Source organism: Mycetomoellerius zeteki, unplaced genomic scaffold (assembly GCF_001594055.1).
Source record: "Mycetomoellerius zeteki isolate Tzet28-1 unplaced genomic scaffold, Tzet1.0 scaffold707, whole genome shotgun sequence".
Taxonomy (NCBI): domain Eukaryota; kingdom Metazoa; phylum Arthropoda; class Insecta; order Hymenoptera; family Formicidae; genus Mycetomoellerius; species Mycetomoellerius zeteki.
Genome location: NW_017257728.1, coordinates 540782 through 559015, shown reverse-complemented (window position 1 = coordinate 559015; position 18234 = coordinate 540782). Strand labels below are relative to the sequence as shown.

The 18234-nt window shown below is 30.9% G+C and overlaps 2 protein-coding genes across 3 annotated transcripts; one reads left to right on the top strand and one right to left on the bottom strand.

The window, feature by feature from the left end:
* Positions 1 to 2147: 2147 nt before the first annotated feature.
* On the bottom strand, positions 2148 to 12183 carry LOC108729227 (probable cytochrome P450 6a14). Of its 2 annotated transcripts, none has more exons than XM_018458239.1 (7): positions 12145 to 12183; positions 11745 to 11920; positions 7648 to 8017; positions 5106 to 5446; positions 4698 to 4928; positions 2761 to 3012; positions 2148 to 2314 (listed from the first exon to the last, which is right to left on the bottom strand). In XM_018458239.1, the coding sequence occupies exons 2-7, from the start codon at positions 11911 to 11913 to the stop codon at positions 2148 to 2150; spliced, it is 1530 nt and encodes a 509-aa protein (XP_018313741.1). In that variant the 5' UTR covers positions 11914 to 11920; positions 12145 to 12183. The 2 variants fall into 2 exon arrangements, with proteins under 2 accessions (XP_018313741.1, XP_018313742.1); XM_018458240.1 differs by having other exon boundaries at positions 12156 to 12178.
* A 2118-nt stretch (positions 12184 to 14301) lies between these two features.
* c12.1 (spliceosome-associated protein CWC15) lies at positions 14302 to 16965 on the top strand. Its single transcript, XM_018458242.1, has 3 exons — positions 14302 to 14536; positions 15754 to 16057; positions 16679 to 16965. Exons 1-3 carry the CDS (start codon positions 14406 to 14408, stop codon positions 16919 to 16921), a joined length of 678 nt encoding a protein of 225 aa, XP_018313744.1. The 5' UTR covers positions 14302 to 14405; the 3' UTR covers positions 16922 to 16965.
* The last annotated feature ends 1269 nt before the right edge of the window (positions 16966 to 18234 follow it).

Below are 18234 nucleotides of genomic sequence, written 5' to 3'. Positions count from 1 at the left end.
AGTGCTGTGTATGTTAGTCGGCAGTTTTAGAAATAATCGAAATAATGGAAAGTATTAGGTCCTTATTAACACTATAGATTGTCGAATATTTTTTATCCAGCAGTTATATAAACGTTATGTATGCGCTTGCGCACTATATGTATAGTAGTACAAAGACAAATTCGTACAGATTGAGTTTCTATGCCAATTATTGAAACTTATAGAGAATTAAATGAAAATTGTTTATATTTTAGAGGGTCTGATAAGGCTTAAGGGAATGCTGGAGTGACCGCCGAACTTGATCGATATCGATAGTACAGATTTTTTAAATTGTAAATAAAAAAAGTAATAATAGTGACATCTTTAGCTTATTTCTTACATTATCGTTTTGTCTCACTCAACGCATATATCTGTCCTTATTTATTATAACGCCATCTCTTGTAAGATCGAACCCTACTGCTAGACACAATTACTGCTTTGTTTACCGAGCCTAACTTTTTAACTTTTTTTTTTTTCGATTTTACAATTAGTATAAAGTCCATTGCAGCACCTCCCAATTTTGCATCTATTTTAATCCTGTAAAAGGATTTTTTATTTCGTTCAGTAAATTCAAAAATTTATATCGACTTGCAATGTCCCAACAATTTGGTCACTCCAACATCAATTAATCAGTTGAATGTATTAGCATCTCAAGATGTTATTTAAGAATAAGAATGGTTTATGAATGCCGCCCATAAATATTTATAAATTGTGAGAGAGAAGGAGGGGCGCGCGTGAGGGTACGCGCGGTGTGAGGGGAAGAGGGGAAAAAAAGTATGTATGTGTAAATTCATTAATTATATAAATAGCGAAAAATCGATGCAAATATTATAGATTAGTAACAGCTTTAAGAATAAATATTACTAATATACACAATAATACATAGAAATTTTTTAATACATTTCAAAAGTAATGGTTTAAATGTTTTTTTTTTTATAATTGGACGTGCACGAACGCAAAAGTCCTAGAAAAAAGTTTAATTGTTATATCTAACGCTGTGTTTTTAATTAATATTGGCGAGATTTTTTTAATATTATACCGCGAAAATTTATGTAAAATTTATGGCAATCTATTTTAAATGAATATATAAAATAAAGTTTGAAAGTATAAGTATAATGTATATGAAAGATGTATAAATATATACGAGTCCTTTAATTATCATAATTACCTTACAATTCTGTAATATTAATACGAATATTAAAATACACTTGCAATCGCATTAAAATCAAAAGCGTCAGAATTTGTTTTGGACTGATCTTTAAGAATATCTCGATTTTTCAGGAAAATTAAGATTTTTCGAGCAAACCCACTTTCCCGTTAAAATTAGATAAATGCCAACGAAAAACAGATTCGAAATAGGCAGAAAGTCGTATTTGCCGAAAAAAGAGAATTCGAGGTTTTTCGATTAAACTAGCGTTCCCGTTCCTTTTATCGAATTGTCCGTACTGGGCATCCATCATGAAACAAATCGGATCGGAATTATTCCGTTTTCCTCAGAAAACACAATAGAATTCCAATCGGAGTCCATTCCGACTTGTTCCATGATAGATGCCCAGTACAGAAAATTCAATCGCAGCAACTTGATTGTAATTACGAGAATGCTAACGTGTTGTTGCGACAAGGTTGCTACACAAGACAGTGAGGATAAAACTCTAGAGGAAGGATGCAGGAACGGCTATATTCACTTAATTCGCATCACATGGTATCCATCCATGATAACGGTCGTCTGATATTCAACAATAAAAGTATTGAAGTTCTATAAAAATAATCCAAGCCAGTGTTAGTTATAATAAAAATTTATTTAAATGTTTATTGATTAATTCATCCCATATCCCGGCAAACATCCAAATAATTATGCTGGCTACATACAATACATATTTGTTTGAATATTTCACAGGTGCGCTAAGTAGTTTATATTAATATATATTATCATATTTAATAATAAAATATAATTATTTATAACAATATAAAAAAAGATACAATAAGATATATATAACATTTAAAATTTGTTTACTTATTAAAGCCACCTTATAACTTTGAATAAAAACGATACAATAAGAACAAAAAATTGATACATAAAATAGATTCGTTCTTTTTTTATTCTTGATATCTATCTTATAAGATCGCAATTATTTTCGTGGCTCAATAATAAGATGCACACCACTTTTCGCTGTGAGAATAAAACCTTTTTCGCTGAAGGTAAGTGGGACCGGAGTCTGGGAGTGAAGTTTAAATATATATCTCGACAGAAGACTCACGAGTCCAACCTTTGTTTGTATATAACCAAATCTTGAACCTAAAAATTAATAATACTTATGACACTTGCGAAATATTTTTGTATTTTTCGTATAGCCATTTCAATAATGGTTTTACAAAGCTTTCCTCAAATACAACCTAAGGATATATTTATTGATTTTTTTAATACATAACAACAGCAGAAATTATGCAGAATTAAAAAAAAAATAACTTAATTAAATACTTTTATAAATATTTTCGCGAGAGAAAGAGAGAGAGAGAGAGAGAGAAGAAGAAAGATGTAAAGAGAAGACATATATTATTTATAACGGAACGTCCTTAGAGTTCACAGAATGTCTCTATATCTACTTATATATATAGTAGCAGTCTAATTATTAGTAAAACATCATTTTTTCTATTTAAGCACACACAACTTCAAAAATAACAATATGGTTTTAACAATGATTCAATATAAATTAGATGCAGTATTAATGGATTAATACACACCGATACAGTTTCGTGGGCCTTCTCCGAATGGTAAATAAGTGTAAGAATGCCTTTCTTCTATTTTGTCTACGTTGAATCGTTCAGGGTCAAATTTTTCTGGATTCGGATATATCGATGGATCTCGATGTAAGCCAAGTATCGGTATAGTTATTAATGTTCCTTCTGGCACACGAATGTTCGTTGTCGGTAAGTCCACTTCTTTGGTACAAACGCGATTCAAGATAGGAAGAGGTGGATATTTTCTCATAGTCTCTGCAGTATGTAAAAGAAAAGTATGAAGATACATCTTTTTCAAAATATGAATAATTTGTATGAACGTACATTCATAGTATTAATATATAAATAACGAGATATTTTCGTATAATAAATTTTTTCTCCTGTATTGAAAAATTTTATTACGCAAAAATTGAAAATTGTGTTTCAAAATAATTGGAATTAACACAATAAGCAACGGGGATGTTCCATCTAGGGGAAAGTGGGTGAATTGTGCGCACCTAAGGGAAATTTATTGTCCTGGAATGGTTTTCCAAGTTCAAAGCGATATAAGTATGAAAATAGAAACTATAAATATTCTTCTACCATTACATATTGAACAGATTTTCATTTAATAAGATTGTATTTAGCAAAAAGGAAAAAACGGAAAAGCGAAAAAATTTCTCGCGCGTCGGATTGACAAAGAAATGAGAAAATATATATTATATTGCAATATAAAGATATATTAAATATATTTTAAATATATATTATATATATTAAGCAAAAATACAAAACTAATATAATAATAATGCACATAGATTTTGGCAAAATAAAATGGCAAAATAAAATAATAATGCAAAGAAAAAACGAAACAATTAGTGCTAGTCATATAATATATGAAAGATGGGTAATTGTGCGTATTTCAAATGCTTGCGCGCAATTGTCCGCCGCGACTTGACTCGATATGAAATACGATTACTTCAACATTTCTTAATCAAACTTAATACAGCTCAAAAGACACACATAATAACATACTTTAATAACGTATGAAACTTTAAACAAACAAATTAAAAATACGGACTTACCACCTTATTTTCTGAATGCTAAAATAACAATTAAAGATGTGATTTCACTTTTTTGTATTTCTCTGGGTAGCAATGTATTTACGTCGTACTTTTGTAGTTATATCTTAAGAGAACGACCTGTTATGTAAAAATTTCATCACAGTGATGTCATCCATTGGAAAAATACCAAATCACGAATTCCCCTCGAAATTCCCGCTGCGCACAATTTCCTCCACTTTCCCCACTTTCCTCAAGAGTGACGAACTCGTAATCGACAAATCGCGAGTTCAAACTCAACATACGAAAAATTTTGTAATCCATACTAACTAATGGGAGTAACAGAAGAACTCTTTAGATCTGAGTTATTTTTTTACTAGATTTCAGACATATAGAGACTGATGTAATATTAAACATTCCCTCATTACTGTACACTGAAGAAAAAAAGATGTATCAATAACAGCATTATCTTAACTGAAAACAATGTTGTTAGTTCAATAATACCATTAATGAAACGAACATTCTAGAAGGTTTGCGGGTTATCGCCGTGTTTTTATCCAGTGCTAATGCACGAAACGTTGACGTTAACAATAATACAAACATAGCGATAACCCGCAGTATCAATGAAACAGATATTTATGCTCTTGTTTTAGTAAAATTTTGTTTATTTCATTAATATTGTTGTTAAATCAACAAGATTATTTTCAATTAAAATAATGCCGTTGGAATAACATCATTTTTTTTCAGTATACTATCCCGCCAGAAATGATAATGGAATCAACGTCGATTCGACATCAATTTGATGATTTCGACGTTGAATCGAATTCCATTGCCAATTCCGTTGTCATTTCTGGTTGGGACTATTAACACAATGCGATAATATATGTTGCCATATATACTTGCCATATATTACTTTATGAAGATATGTCATTTCGCTCACAGCGTCGTAAGTCAGTTCACCATGCTTTTTCAATATTTCATCGATTTCCTTGCGAACTTTGTCTTGAATAGCTTGATGTTGAGCCAATTCATACAGAGCATACGTCGCCGTTGTTGCGGAGGTTTCGAAGCCAGCTACGAAGAAGACATAACTTTGCGCAGTCGCTTCTGTCATGGTAAGTTTATTCACAGTTGCTACAAGTAAAAAAATGATATATTTAGTTATGATATAATTTTAAACAAAAGCACATTTTAAGAAAAAGAAATTAATTATTTAATTTACAAAATTGCAAAGAGAAATAATATACTTTTATAACACATTGTGAAGAAGCTTATTAATATAAGAATAAACATAAATTATGTATATATTACATGATACATTGGTAATTATCTTTTCGTCATCATCAGGATCAACATAATCCCTCTTCATTAGTTGCATGAGCAGATTCACGAAGTCATATCTAACGATATTATGAGTTTGTCTATATTCTACAGTGTCTCGAAACAAGTTCGTATAGAAGCTGATGACGTGTCGATCCGTCAAGGGGATGGAAAAGAAATCCATAATTTTCGGCACAAACGCAGATAAGGCAACCCAAATTGGATTTATCTCTAAAATTTTTTTTTGATAGTTTCGGTATTTGTTATTGGGATCCTCAATGCAATTAGATTCGATACCAAAAGCTGTTGACATGATCACGTCCGTTGTATATCTATTGATAGAATTGATAAACAGTTTTTAATTAATTTTATAAAATTTTATCGAAATTACGAAATACCAATTTTATACCAAGTTGAAAACAAATAAGAATAAACTTTTATGAATAAAGAAACATTGATTTTAACATTTTGACGCATAGTTGTGTTTTTGCAAAAACAAATAGTATTCAAACAAAGATTTAGAAATAATAGTTATGAGAGAGTGGAAATATTCAAACAGAGTTCTAAGAAAGAAATATTTAAATAGAAAGGAGCAACACTAGATGTAGGGTAAACCCGGTATATAACCGCTTCTAAGGGAGATTTAATTTATCAAGTACTATTTACCATATTTAAGGCAAATAAACTATACCAGTAAAAACTTTATACTTACTACTATGAAAAAAATATTAGGAATCCAAAATATTAATTTTTCATACTAAAAAATAAACTTTTTGAAACCCTTGCATTTTTGCTATACATATACCCCATAGGGATGGGATATATGGCTACTCATAGAGGAAGGGGGGGGTATGTACGGCTCATGAAAAATTTACAAAAATAATGTATAGAAATAAGACGTAAAATGACACAATAACTTATAAAATGCGTTTATAAAGTTTTATTAAGGAATAAAAATAAATAATATGTATATGAAGTAATAAATAATAATTACAATCTTCTTACGTATATTAGAAGTGTTATGACAAGAGGTACATATTTCATGTAATGCGTTTATTGCATTTAGTGCACTGATTTCAATCTGCGCACTTTGTATGCATTGGGCATAAATCCCGTCCGCTAAAAATGCCGTATATCCCAAACAGGTGGGATATACAAGACAATAAACTAAACAAAGAATACGAAAGCAAAGCACTTGTATTTTGCTATACAACGTGCTTTACTTATTCCTCTACACGTATGTATCACGAAATAACCACTAGGTCTTTTACACGTTCTACAGTAATCATTTTATGTAGATTATAATTTATGATGGCGCTACTTATTACAGTGACAAATCGATTCAACTCACAATAATTTCATTAATATTAACAGTAAGAAGCTGAAATTATAACTCAATATTAATATAACATAAAGGCATGTAATAGAGTAGTTGCGAGAAAGTTACCCTTCTATTTTTTCTGACTTCTGCAGCTGCGGTTTATTTAATGAAAAAAGTTTTTCATTAAATAATTGAATTTACTGACATCAAAGAATAATATTTTCGACTTTTACTTGGTCTTCATTGATTCTGACACATAACAAAATGAATCTTTTAATCCGAAATCAATATTCTATATAACAAGTGAGAATGGGACAATAATTAAACCAATAATTGTAAGTAAAGAGACCATGTCAAATATTAGCAACTTGTAGCATAGAAAATAAGTAAAAAATTGAATAATATACGTCGACTATTCAAACGAAGATAAAAAATTCATCGGTCAGAAGCAAAAATCTTGTTAAGTCTATAGGAAAAAAGTGTGGAGTCCATTAAAATCTGCAAATATTAAAAACTTCAACGTTGAATAGGTCCACACAAGAATAGTGAATCATCTATAAAAATATGAGCAAAGGTGTAGCATATTAATGGTCATGAATTCAATATCATAACTTACTGAAAAAGGCATAGAAGATGGAAACTAACCCCATAAATTTGTCCCCGCTCTAATCGAACTCAAATTGGTGTCATTAGTTCGCACCTTTGATGAAACTTCTCCAAATATTAGCTTTGAAATTGTATTATGAAGGGGAAAAGTGAAATACAAAAGTGAGGTTTCTCGAAAAAAACTGGATTTTAATGAAAGAACCGATTTTAATGAAAAAAATATATGCTGTGTAAACATTATTTAGATAAGTTTAAGAAAATTTTGTGCAATTTTTGTAATGAAAAGAACTGAAAAAGTTTTTGAATCTTTCATGATTTTTTTGTAATATATATAACTTTTATCCCACACACACACACACAAACGGTTTTTTTTAATCTAGTCGTTTTTGCATTATATTATAAGTGGATTAAATAGAGCATTACATTCTGTATACGTCAAAAGGATAAAATACTTTTTCTTAATTTGGATATGTTGTTTATCTACTTATCATATTTCCAATTTTATTTTCTTTAGGCTAACAACTTTTACATTCAAATAAAGGAGTTTCTATTTTTTGTCGTTAGAAAAATTTTATTTAAATAACAATTTCTTTAAAATTAATTTACCTTGCAAAAATGTCTTTTATCTCAATGGAATTCCTCATTTGTGCTTCGCTCTTCAGATACTTTGCAAATTTTTCGCTATATTCTTTCATAATCGGAAACATTTGTTTTATCTTTCCTGAAGTAAAAGTTGGTGTCAATTTGACACGTAAATTTCGCCATTGTTTTCCGGGCATAAAAAACAAATTGCCGGACAATGGGTCAACTTTTTCATTGAAGTACATTCCACGGTCATGGAAACTCCCGAATTCCTTTGTCAATACCGTTCGAATAAGATCGGGATCGGCGATTACCAAATTTGGTTTAAATAACGTATACATTCCAAAAGCGCGATGATCCTTATATTTCAGGTAAGCATTCTGGAATAATTCGCCTGTTGAAAACAAAACTACTTTTTAACTAATTTCGTATTTTAAGTAGAAATAATTAATAACATAAATTATTAAATTTATTAAAATAGAAACAGAATGTATAATAATTATTTAAAGAACGATAAATACAATATCATAATTGTAAGTTGTAGCAATTACAATTTTATAAAATATAAATTAATGAATTCTTCATGCATATTATACTTGTGGATTCAAATATTCCCGGAATTGATTTTTAACGCCGAAATAACTATAAATTCTATCTTTATTTCACAACATTTCTTTCAAAGTAGTTCTTTTGGACAGCTACACACATTTGCCAACATTTATAAAGCGTTTGGAGTCATTCCTGAAAATCATTTATCGATAGAATTTTTGTGATAGGCTTTCATCGCATTTTTAGTGACTTCTTTTGTGTGCTTGCGAATCATCGCCGCTCCACTAGACTTCTTCTAAGCGTGAAAGCAGGCAAAAGATCAGGCGATTTAGAAAATATGACAAATATATGTGTGCTACACAGTCATTATATTATACTCGGCAATTATATTATACTCGGTACAGCTTAACTCTTTCGTGCTTGGTGGTTATATAAATATATTATATAATATGCCAAACGTTCAATCAGGCACAAGATCTTAAAGAATAATTACGGTTACTCTGTAGATAAATGTCTATTTTCACGTTTCAACTCACCTTGGCAATATAGATATACATCGAAATGTATGTATATGCTCATGCACATATCCAAAAAGATTGTGTTACAAATTGTCAGAGATAAAGAGATGTTAAATTTGGAGATCCAAGAAAACTAGAATGGAAAAATATGAAACACTAAAAAATCAAGTGACTCACCTTAGTAGGTAGAGAGCGTGTCAAGAAGTTTTAATACATATAATTATTCGCAGAATTATTTTATACATTTGTATAAAAAGTAAGAACAAGAAATCAGACATAAAGGTCGACAGTGTCTGTATTACGTCCGTACGTTACGCACGAGGGAATAATCACTAGCTGAAATATTATCGAAATATATAACGATTTTATTTAATATTATACAATGATTTCTCGTGATTGCATATGTAATTATCGGATTATACATAGAGATTTCATATGAATTTTATAATGATTTCGAGGATTCTGTCTCACGATTGCATTAAGTGGTTACTCCCTCGGTTATGCATATACATATGCAAAGAAATGCGTTCTAAATAAGCGATCTAATACTGAGGGACTGCATTAATTACATCTATAATGCTAAATAAATTTGAATCCGATTAATTTTAATAATAAAAATAAATTTACGATTATTTTCGCGTTCTTATGTATTATATTCTAAGGTATTCTTAACAAGAATATATTTACTATACAATCTCTCGTTTATTTTAATATTATTTTAATTTATGCGACATGTCTTAATTAACGTACGGACATAATACGGACACTGTCGATCATTATGTTTGATTTCTTGTTCTTACACTTTATACAAATGTAATAATATTCTAGGAATAATTATGCGTCAGTTTCTTAACACGCTGTCTATCTACTAAGGTGAGTCACTCGACTTTTTAATGTTTCGTATTCTTCCATTCTAATTACTCTTCTTGCATCGCCAGATTTAACATCACTCCGTCTCTGACAATTTGTGAGTAACATAATCTTGTTGGATATGTGAGCTTTTCAATATGTATATATTCATGTATATTACTGAGGAGAACTCCAAAGTAAGTTGAAACGTTCAAAATAAAGAAGACATTATTTATCTACAGAATAATCGTAATTTTATTGTTTTAAGATCTTGCGCTTAATTAAAATGAAAATTTTGACACGAAAATATAATGATTTTTTTAAAGAAATCATTAACTGCGTTCAGCAGAGAAAGCAGCTTTACAAATATCAAATTCTTTTGTAATACAATTAATACAAATAATATTAATACAAAAATAAAATTGGTTTATACATTTAGATCCATAAGGAACCAAAAGCAATTAAGGATCAATCAAATATTGAAGAATCGTATTGAAAACAATAGTTGCAAAGCTGCTTGCTCTACCGAACGCAGCCATTACAAACGCGACGACGCGACATATGGAATTGAAAAAAAAAGAAGTATAATAAAGTCACTTTCAAAGATACGTTATCAATGTTTTACAATTAAATGTTGACAAATATGTGTATACTGCTTAAAAGAACTACTTCGAAAGAAGTGTAAATAAAAGTAAGATTATATTATAGTTATCCGGGAAAAAATATTTTATAAATAATTACATAATATATAAATAAAAATATAAATACGAATCTGAATATAAATCTAATAAAAAAGGACGAAAAAAATCAATAGAGAGCCAACGCGGTTAACAGTGAGTAAAGTTTTATTGTTTATTCCGAACTAAAGTGCAGATGTTTCGTCCAACGATTTCGGTCCTTTTCTTTAAAAAAAATATTTGAATAGCCGTTTCACAAGCTATTATGCGCTAATAATATGTGACTACTATCTTATCTTTAGAATATTTAGAGAGATTTCGATAATATATTATTTATTAGAAATATAGATTTTTATTTATGTAACTTGCATTGAAAAGGATCGAAATTGTTGGTCGAAACTGCACTTTAGGAATAAACAATAAAATTTTACGCACCATTAAGGGGATGCTGGAGTGACCAAATTATCACATTACAGTTGTATAAAAATTTTCGAATTGACTGAACGGAATAAAAAATCCTTTTATAGGATTAAAGTAGACGCAAAATTGGGAGGTGGTGCAGTGGACTTTGTACTAAAATCGAAAAAGAGTTAAACAATTTTTTAACGTTCTTTCGATTTTATAAAATCCCCTTAACCGCGTTGTATCTCTATTGGCCTTTTTCTTCCTTTTTTTATTATTAATTATATAACATTATATAAAATTATATATAATTTTACATAATTTTATATAAAACATTTTTTCCCGAGCGTTTTATAGTTATTATTAAGTGTAAGATAGTATAATAATTATCAAAAGTTTCATAGCAACTATGAAAAGATTTGTAGTTATCATCAATTATTATTAGTATTATCATTACTACTCATAGTTCACTTAATATAAAATATAATAATAAAATATAAAAAATAAAATATCCGAACGCATCGTACTCAATTTCTATAAACTTAGGCCCGGTTACACTAATGTTACTTTAACTTTAAGCAGGACTTAAAACTCTCTCTGTTTCATGTTTTAAAGCGAAAGAGAGACAGAGACAGAGAGAGTTTTAAACCTTGCTTAAAATCAAAGTAACATTGATGCAACCGGGCCTTAGTAAATAATATACAATATAAAGTATAATTTAAATAATATAAAAACTTAAAAAGAAAAACTTAACAAACGAGAATTGAAAAACTTCATTTTCTCTATTCAAATTCTTTTGATTTGAGCAGTATTCCCAATACATTTAAAGAACTGTACTTTTTTTTAGATTGAAAGATATAGAAATGTGCTTCATGCAATTCCTATAAACGAATAAAAATACATTAGGACTGAAAAGAATTTATTTTAACGTTCGCGAATGCGTACTTTTGAAAATTTAATTCCGTTTCAACCCATTTCATTTTATTTTCGTTTGCTAAGAATAAAATAATTTATGAATAACTTGTAAAAATAAATGAAACTTTCCCAATTGTGTAAATAATTATTTATACAATTGGAAAAATTCCTCTTATTTTTATATATGTTAATATTAGATAAAGATACTGGCCTATTTGCACCTTTCCAGTTACGAGAGCTGTTAAATTTCCGACGGGTACAGAGGGTTTAACATAAAAAACACCCCTCTTGTGCCAGAAATTAAATATCACAAATTTATAATAAATATACAAGCTGCTCAAGGCAAAAATGAAGACCCCAATTAATTCCACAAGTACCATCGTAAATCTGAAATATGATAACAAACAACTCTTTTATAAAACGTCAATCTTAAGTTTCATAAAAAAATTAAATTTAAATTTTTTTATGCTTCTATAATTTGCAATTGCACCAGATAATATAATTTGTAATTATTCGCAATTTCTTATTCATAACATTCTTGGAAATTTAACATTTGTGAGAAAATCGATTGATTCAGAGATAATATTATTTCTATTTTATTATGTTCGTACGATCGAAGCACCTCACTGCGAAAACTGAATATGAATCTACCAACGTCTTACTGTGTACTGAGAAACATTTAATTCTTAACAACACTTATGTAATGAATTACAACATGATTTGGCACATTCTGCATATTTTCTAATTAATCATACATATAAAGATATGTATAATGTGCTAAATCATCATGTTGTTGATACAGAGAAAAGATATGTTTGACATGCAGCTATTAAGATAATACCTATTGGTGGTTCTCTATTTTGTTACGTAAACTTAGTAAATCATAAATATCACTGCTTGTTGTCCTCTTACCTTTTTGCAAAATAAGAACTATTATATAAGAACTATTGTAGTTACATTTATATCCTCGTATTAGCGTGCGGAGTTCTGAACGCTGTAATAAAATTGACCCCACTTTAATGGCAAACCTTGAAGCTTAAGACCGTAATGGTATTATTTCACGTATTATTTTATTTATTTTTATAATTTTACATTTGTGCGATAATTTTTTAAATAAAAAAACTATGATTATTATATATACATAAAAATAATATTTTTTATTTATATTATACATCTAGGGAAAACTTAGCCAAAACAGCTAAAGAAGCTAAAGAAGCTTATAAATTCTTATAATAACTTAAATTAACTTCAATTTCGAAATTTTTTGTCGTTCTCGGAATAAATTCCACCTCACAGACACGTATTAATGTGTATACTTTAATCCTGGAAAAGGATTTTCGAATTTTTTTGAATTTGAAAAAGAGAAAAAAAGTAATTGTAAAACAAAAAGGCCCGCCAATAAAATCGGCGGGGGTGGTGGAAGGCATCGATAGGTTGATTCGTTTTTATTCATTTAAATTTTCTTTACAACTTTAAATTAATTTGTAATTTGCTTACAGTTAGAAAAATTCCAACTTTATTCAACGGCTTGCAAATTGCGCAAATATATTTTTTTTATTTAAAAACAGTAGTTTTTTAATACTATCAAAGACGGTATTAAAATTTGTATTTTAATGCGAAATGATTAGCGAAATAAAGTAGTCTGTTTGAAGCATGACCGCGGTCGGTAGTGCGATCATTAAGGTTATTATTGTCTCCGCAAGAGCTGTAATATCTCGCCGCAGACACGTCACAAAGAGATAGCGCGCACCAATACATGCGGATCTCGGCAACTATCAATGTTAATATTTACAAAATCAGCGAATCCCTCGGAGCGGCAAAAAGCGACGCAACCAATTGAATGTTCGAGTCTAGATTACGTTGTGCCTGCAAATTACAACAAAGCTATAATTCAATTTGTAAAAGAGCTGTTAATTCAAAACATGTATATGTATTTCCGGTTTAGAATATTCGACATTATATTCGAAAATACTCTCGACTTTTACGACCTATACACCGCTCACGAGAACAACGGGCATTGTTCTCTCGTTCGTTGCGAAATAAAATTGTTACCTGTTGCTTGCGGAGTCCGTTGTTCGCGAACATTCTAGAATCGACCGTTGCTTGCGGAATTAAAAGGAGATTATGAAAAGACAGTTTCGCGGATATAATCGGACAAGTTGTAATATCTTTTGTAATTGCAATTATCATTATTTGTCAAAGCCCTTTATTTTCTGTGTTTAACGTGAATAAATGTTAAGTGCTAAGTCTACCTTTGAGTGTTACTTAATGATACCTTCGAGTACTTAACTGAACTTGCTTGAACATAGTCAAATAATTAGAAATAAAAATATAAATGTAGAAAAACAAATATATAAATATCCGCGAAAAAAGGCCGCTGTAATTTATAGTAGTCCATTTTTTTTGCGAGGATAAGTTTATAAAGAAAAGAAGACAGCCGATGAAATTGTTCGGCGCGGGGTGGTGATGGGCCTCTATAATTAGACACTAGTGAACGAGGAGCTCGCCACATAGATTAGAGCGTTTACTCATTAACTCAACCTGCTCTCCTGCAAAAACTACTTATCAGACGCAATTTTGCAAACGGAAAAAGTTGTTTCTTTTATCATAAAAGTATTACGTCTTGTATTTCGCGGGCGCGTATTTTGAAACACTCTTACATGCTATCTAGTATCAGGCCTAACCACTAGGGGTGCGGCGATCGGATTTTGCTTCCTTCGTTTAACACAGAGCTTGCACTTCTCATTACATATACTCTGTGACTCTGGGATCAACGCACAATTCGCGTCCAATAGTCCGTACTCCGAACTCCGATCGTTCCGATTATTTGCGATTATTTTGAGATTCGTTGAAGTGATTTTTATACAAAAACATGACAACGGCGGCAAGACCGACCTTCGAACCCGCCCGAGGAGGACAAGGACGAGGCGAGAAAGACCTAAGTGCGATATCAAAGCAATACAGTAGTAGAGATTTGCCATCACACACGAAACTTAAGTACAGGTAAGCAGCGAATCAAATTCGATCGATCTTGGAAATCGCCATCGATTTCTCTTGATTCGTGACGATTATGCGTTAATTTTTGCACATTATAAAACACCTAAGGTTCGTTGGCGTCGCATGCTCCAACATGCTCCAATATGCTCCTACCATAGCTCCTGCTCACTCCAACGCGCTTGGTAGAGTGAGAAGAAGCTATGGTAGGAGCATGGAGCTTACGACGCGAGCATACCTCTAGAATCGGTATTCTTGCTCTCGATTTATTCATTGACAAAGGCCGGTATTCATAGTCGATTCTTATATTCAAGACCGTCTTAAGTATAGTCTTAAGATGTCACGAATCGTTGCAGCCATTTTGCTCAACACGTTTGTGACTCAGTGGCTGCGTTCAGCAGAACGTTTGTTTTGCAACTGTGTAAAATTCTTCAATATGATTGGTTTATACGTTTAGATCTGTAAGGAGCCAAAAGCAAGAACCAATCGTATATTGAAAAATTTTTGGATCAAAGAAATATGTAGAGTGGAAACCTGAAAACAAGTATGGTATAGAGAATGAGGTGTAATGAGAATGCGCATTCGATTTACCAATGGCTGCGTTCAGCAGAACGGTTGTTTTGCAACTGTTGTAAGTTTCCTTCGCGCTAATTGGATCATACTTTTAGATCTAGAAGAATGGTCCTATCTCAGCAGACAATCATAAAACGGTTGCAAAACTGTTGAGTCTGCTGAACGCAGCCAATCATAAAACGGTTGCAAAACTGTTGCCTTCTGCTGAACACACCTGATGTCTTCAGGCTCGGTTGCACCAACGTTACTTTGTCTTTAAGGCCTGATTGCACCAACATTATTTGACTTTAAACGAGACTTAAAACTCACTTTCTCTTTTTAAAGCGGAGAGAGTGATAGAGAGAATTTATAGGCTAATTGATTATAACCTAATTGTATTATAGGCCAATTGTTAAGGTATTTATATCATTGATCGAAATAGTTGATAATGTTTGTATCCTTTAGTTATATCAGGCTATAAGACTATTTGATAATCACATAAATTTTGCAAGAATTAGTTACTTTTAATAGTAAATTTTGTTGTATGTGTATGATAATCTAACAAGAGATATAATAAAATACTGCATCAGATACATTAAGAAATATAAGAATTGTAGAAAAAAAATTATACATGATGAAATTTTCTTAATACTAATTTTGTTATTTCTCTACAGAGAACATGGTCAAGGAACAGTTGAGGAATTGCGAAATCGGGACTTCAGAAAGGAATTGGAGGAAAGAGAGCGGATAGACAAGGATAAAGGATCAAGCCGTCGTGCTATTGAACCTTCCAGGGAATCAACCGCATCCAGTACAAAGAGACAAAAGTTAGATCAAGTTCCTGCCGCCAGCCTAGATGCAGATGATCCGCTTGATGACGAAGAATCAGATTCTGATAGTGATGAAGAAGATACTGCTGCGCTTTTGGCCGAACTTCAGAGGATTAAGAAAGAACGAGCAGCAGAACAAGCTAAGAAGGTTAGTATGCCACGTTATAGTGATCAAGCTAAAGCTCTATATATCAAAGTAGCGCATTCCTTTGATCTGAGCCGAAATGTCGACAACCTTCCTATTGGCTATTTCGACCGCCATTTGATCTAGTCGTCTGTAGTCCAATAAGCGCACTTATAATTAGTATTATTGGTATAGGATATAGTTAGTAGGTCCAACATGGACCTGCCGTCTGTGACGGCCGTGACCTATAAAAAAGTAACGATACAAGAGTAACGGAGTCAATTTCGTTATTCGTTACTAAAGAAAATGTAACGTCGTTACTTTTTCGTTACTAATAAAAAAAAGCAACAGCGTTATCAAATCGTTATCCAAAAAAAGTAACGGAAATGTAACGTTGTTATAAGTAACGCATTACTTTCCAACCTTGATGCTTTGTGTAATTAAATACTAGGTCAATTGCGTTTATTTTGTATCCGTTTTTTATTAAGAAGAATGTAATATTCGATACCTTTTTTTGCACTTGGCGTATATTTTTTCTTTTTTTAAAAAGATTCTTTTAGATTAGAATACTTTCAAGTTTGACTTACTGTCTTTTTGTTCTCCTCATATATTTTTCGTATCTAAATATTATCTTACATTTTGCAGGAAATGGAGAAACGCCAGGAAGAAGAGAGAATACGCATGGAAAATATCCTTTCAGGAAATCCTTTGTTGAATTATTCTTCGCAGAGTGGAAGGGTAGATATGAAAGTACGAAGAAGATGGGACGATGATGTCGTCTTTAAAAATTGTGCACGTTCCGAACCGAAAAAGAAACATGATGTTTTCATTAACGATTCTCTACGAAGTGAATTTCATCGCAAATTTATGGAAAAGTATGTTAAGTAATTTATTAGTTAAAAGCATCAACATTGTAAATAATTTTTAGTTAAAAGCATCAACATTGTAAATAATTTTTTTAATGCATTATTGAATAAATTTATTAGTTAAAAGCATCAATATTGTAAATAATTTTTTTAATACATTATTGAATAAAAGTTAATTTCTTCTCATTATTCATATTGATGTTATTAATCCTAAACCACAACAATCGAGCACAATTGTGATTAAATTATCTGTGTACAACTTCTTGTTGCTGATTTTAAATGCAAGATGATTATAAAAGAAACACTTTGATGCATAAATATTAAGTAATTATAAAAGTCCAACCGTGCAACCTCGTAATGTATGTACCTTAGGTTATACTAATGCCGATATCACACTTGATGTTTTTGCAAAAAAATATTCAAAAGAAAATGGCGAAAAAAATTACAGATGAATTTTTAACGCGCCCCTCCCCGCTCGAAAAGGAAATGCTTGTGTAAAAATAAACAAAGAATGTTAACTCTTTTCAAGTCTCCTTTTCATATTGATGAAAATTTATTTTGAAATTCGTCAGATACACATACGACCGAATACTTAGCTATTATGTTATTAAAATTAAAAGAGGGAGAAAAAAACTGAGTGAATTGTTAACGATCAAGAAAAATCAGGGAATCAAGGAATTTATTAACTTATATAAGTGGGAAATTATACATATATCGGGACTGTTATATTTTTCGTATAAACTTTGCAACAGTTAAGTCTGCTGAACGCGATCAATAACTCGATGAAAAAAAATCGCTCGATAAAAAAAGAAATTGAAAGTAAAGGTTCACTCTGTGATTTTTAATTCACGCCATAGACCTTTGTAAAATTTGTACAAAATTTTCAGATTTGACAGATATCCATTTATGTCGGTATAATTCTGTAAAGGATCAGTCAGATTGAAATATCAATTACCGATTTCGAAAGTAGAGATTTCACCTTTAAAATGCTTTTTTAATTTTTTGTCTATAATGATTTTTCACCAAGTTACGATGTTCTGAATATTGCACAATTTTGAGCGTGTTCCAAAGTGTTCCCTATTTTCTGTTGTGTAATATATTTTATATAATATATTATATAATATATCACTATTACTCCGGAAGTATACTGCACGCGTTCCCCAGTTAGAATCTGGTGTAAGACACCTGGGGGGTTTTAGCGGGTGCGAGTCCCGCATAACCCCGGGCAATTCCTCCAAAGCCCGGGGTATACATAAGGCATTTCTCTATCGTTGTAAAAAAAAATCACTATTACATGCTAACTGCGTTGTTCCTTTCATTACTTTCATTTATCCA